Consider the following 3,772-nt stretch of genomic DNA (forward strand, 5'->3'; position numbering starts at 1 on the left):
AAAAACCCGGCCCCCCCCCCCCCCAAAAAAAAAAAAACACCACCAAAAAACACCAAAACCCAAACAATGAAACAACCCAAAATAAGTAAGAGTGGGTTTTAGGTAACTTTTCACTGCTTCTTGAAAATGTCAACTTAATTCACAGGTTTTAGGGAAAGACTTGCACACGTCTCTATTTTGTACTAAAAATAAAAACACCTTTCAGTACTGTGTGCTGAGTGTTTATAATTAATTTTACTCAAAACCAAGCTTCTTTAAGCAGCCTCCAGCTAGGCACCCAGATCCCTTGAGTCTCAAAATCATGATTTACTGGTGAAATCTTGAATCTGTTCTTCTGCAGCTGAGCATATTGCTGCTTCTTTGTCCTCTGGAGCATCTATTTAAAAAAAAAAAAGGCCCAGAAAAAAAAGTTGGGTACATGATAACTTTATTATAACTTTATTTTTTAACTTCAGTGTTCAGTGGTAGCCTGACTTATCCTACTCTCTTGTTGTTTTGATAATCTGTTGTTTTTCTGCTGTCTGTTCTTTTAATCTCTTGCAAGACTAGTCACGTTATCAGGCTTTGTTTTTCGCCAGGGTAATCCATTGCTTTTTAGTGAAGGGATTTAGGAAAAAAGAAAACAGCAAAAATTACTGCCGCAAACTGGGGAGGCTGTGCTTTGCCCTTGCAGCCCTATTAAAATAAGCTTACTTGGAATTTTCTGAGCTGGTACCCCATCCTGCTCACCCCCTCTGTCCTCACTGCTGAAGCCCTGCAGCACACAAGAGTTGTTTTTCATCTCTCACTTTTTAAGATTGTGAAGACGATGATGAAGAGGAGGAAGAGGAGGAAGAAACTGAGGCCTCTGTGAGGGGAATGACTGATTCTCTGAAAATAGAGTCACACATAAACGGAGCGAACATTTCATCTGATGAGGATGGCGAAAACTGCCCCATTTGCCTCAACACGTTTAGGGATCAGGCTGTTGGGACTCCTGAGAACTGTTCCCATTACTTCTGCTTGGACTGCATTGTGGAGTGGTCTAAGGTGAGCTGTTTTGTCCCTGATGTCCTGTGGCCTTCTGGTGTGCTCTGCTCTCTCCCCTCTGATCATGCTGTTCTGCTGTAATGAGAACAAAACACTGTGATATTTATATTTGCTTTCTTAAGCTTTTTTACACAGACTTGGGTTACTGCTCTATTTGGCAGGATTCGTGTTTGTGAAGTGTGGATCTTTTTCTTGTACCCATCCTGATCTGTCCTGTTCTCTGAAAGCTCTAATGTCAGAAGCAAGTGTGTTTCTAGGCATCCAAATTTTATTTTTTTTTTCAAGTCAAGACACCAGTAATACTGGTTTTCTCTGTATGTGTATGTATATATTTCTCTGTATATCTATCTCTTGTTGAATTCTATGTTGTGACAGTTGGATGGGGGTCTATTGTGACAGTGAACTTACAAACATAGAAAAGATATAAAAGAATACTGACTAAATCAGCAGTTTGCTCTCAGTTCAGTTTTCAGAGTTTCTTGCCACCTAACTGTGTGGTTCCCATAATCATAATCCAGGGTGAGAATTACAACAAAATTTACTGTGCATGCAGCAGTACCAGTGGTAATTAAATTTAAAAAAAAAATAATCAAAAAATCAATAATCGCTCTTACTGAATGTATTTGTAAGCCATTTCCAGTTGCTCATTCATCCAAAAGAAAGAAAATGCCCTAAAACATGAATGCTATTTCAAGGCAATGTTTGGAAGAACTTTTATGTTGTTTTGGCAGTTGAATAATAATTAAATTACCTCAGTATAATAAATGCTTTTCTAAAAATGTGTGTTTTCTCTGATACAATAGGTTGCTTGTAAACCAGATAAGTCAGATTAAAGTACTTAAAATATCAAGAGCAATAGCCGTTAAAATGATTACTACATTAATTTAATGCTTATTACATTCATAATTGAAGATCACCTTTTTAAAAATTGAATCAAGAGATGTGCTTATTAACTGTAAGGGGAACTTTTTTTTCTTTCTAGAACGCAAACTCCTGTCCAGTGGATCGAATCCTGTTTAAGTACATTAGCATTCGGGCACGTTTTGGTGGTAAAATCTTAAAAAAGGTGAGCTTTCTACTGTAGCAAATAACAAGGCCAATTGCCACAAAATAGCTATTCAGAGGTTTACACTTCTAGCATGTTTATCTGATATTTGGTATCTGGATGAATTATTTCTTTCCTATTTTGAGATTGCCTTTTAAGGAACTGTTACAATTTTTCTTCCTCCTTAACCATGTTTCCCACAGTATTGTGTGTGGATTGAAATGTGGCATCATTTGTGATGGCAAAAAGGGTGGTTTTCATAACCTTCATACCATTCTTGCATAACGGACATTTGACTCTAAGCTGTTCTGCATTGATAAGCCTGTCCACATGGGCAAAATGCCTCGCATGCTGCAAGTGCTGTTATACTATGAATAGGAGTAATCTAGGTTATACATGATCTCTTCCTTTATGTCTTGCTACCAGCTATACTGTGTAGCTGTTGGGTTTGTAAGGCAAGAGAGACACAAGGCAATAGTAGAGCTCTTAAAGGCACAGGTTGAGTGAGCTACTAGTTTCTCACAAAAGAATATTGAAGGGTTGTCATTGCTCTTTATTAATAATCAGAAGCATGTTGGTTTTCAAGGGACATTTAGGAGTTTGATGCTCTGTTTTCATAAACTGATGGTTTATTATTAAGTGTTTGCATTTTTAACAGAAGAGCAATTTAACATTTAAATCCTCTGTGTAGGGGGGGAAGCTAAGTGTGCTCTATTCTCTTGTCTTGTTTGGGGTTTTTTTTTCGTTTGACTACTTTTGATCTTATTCTGGAATTTTGGTTTCACCTGTTTTTAAAATGCAGTTTTCTATAGTTGTTGGTATCTGACAGTAGACAAGTTCAGTAAATGTTTTTAAGCATTTCATCATGTCCTACTTGTGCTGAATGAACTAAATGAAGGTTCTAGTATGTAGCAGCCATTTTGGTTCATTCACTTTCAGATTTTGCTGCAGGTGCTGTTGATGTGACAATGGATTTTAAAGTTCTGCACACTCTGCATAAAATGTGAATTCCTCTTATTTAGATTCCCGTTGAGAACACGAAAACTCAGGGTAATGATGGAGAGGATGATCCAACCTTCTGTGAGGTGTGTGGCAGAAGTGACCACGAGGATCGCCTGCTGCTGTGTGACGGCTGTGATGCAGGGTAAGAAAGGTTGAAATAAATGTAGCACCTGCATGATTGCAGGTGGCAGTGCAAGGCTGGCCAGTGTTTGGTCCACAGGCACTATCTGGTCTGTAGACTGCCCCTTGCTACTCTCTTCAGGCTCATCGTGTGTCCAGACTTGTATCCATGTGCTTATAGCACAGACATCCCCATGATGTGATGGATCCTTTTCTGGTCATGTAGCAGCATATGTGTGGACCGTCCTGCACACATCAGTGCTGCAGACCACCGAAACAAGTGACCACAGCTTCAAGTGATGAAGATGTTTGTGCTCATCCATGCAACATCTGGGTGCATGGAAGGTAAAAAAAAACATATAGGCTTTATGTCACCTTGAGAGGGTTCATGACTCGTCCCAGCTGACTGGGCATTAGTGCTGTGTGGGACAAGTGCTTAAGATTCACAATTTCATGAAATTTTGAGGTCTTTTCTTTATAGCCACAGCTATTAAATGATTCCCTTACTCTTGCTTACTTCTGTCTCTGCCTAACATTTCCCCCCCCCCCCCCCCCCTACTTTTAAAAAAAATCTGT

General features: G+C 39.0%; 1 protein-coding gene across 2 annotated transcripts in view; it reads left to right on the forward strand.

The window, feature by feature from the left end:
* Positions 1-3,772, forward strand: part of PHRF1 (PHD and ring finger domains 1) — a 30,142-nt gene that overhangs the window by 4,288 nt on the left and 22,082 nt on the right. For both annotated transcript variants that reach the window (XM_010562559.1, XM_010562558.1), the window contains exons 4-6: positions 797-1,029; positions 2,012-2,095; positions 3,097-3,218. In XM_010562559.1, coding sequence (XP_010560861.1) covers positions 797-1,029; positions 2,012-2,095; positions 3,097-3,218 — 439 coding nt within the window. The remainder of the gene's footprint in view (positions 1-796; positions 1,030-2,011; positions 2,096-3,096; positions 3,219-3,772) is intronic.

Source organism: Haliaeetus leucocephalus, unplaced genomic scaffold (genome assembly GCF_000737465.1).
Source record: "Haliaeetus leucocephalus isolate CR32 unplaced genomic scaffold, Haliaeetus_leucocephalus-4.0 Scaffold161, whole genome shotgun sequence".
Taxonomy (NCBI): domain Eukaryota; kingdom Metazoa; phylum Chordata; class Aves; order Accipitriformes; family Accipitridae; genus Haliaeetus; species Haliaeetus leucocephalus.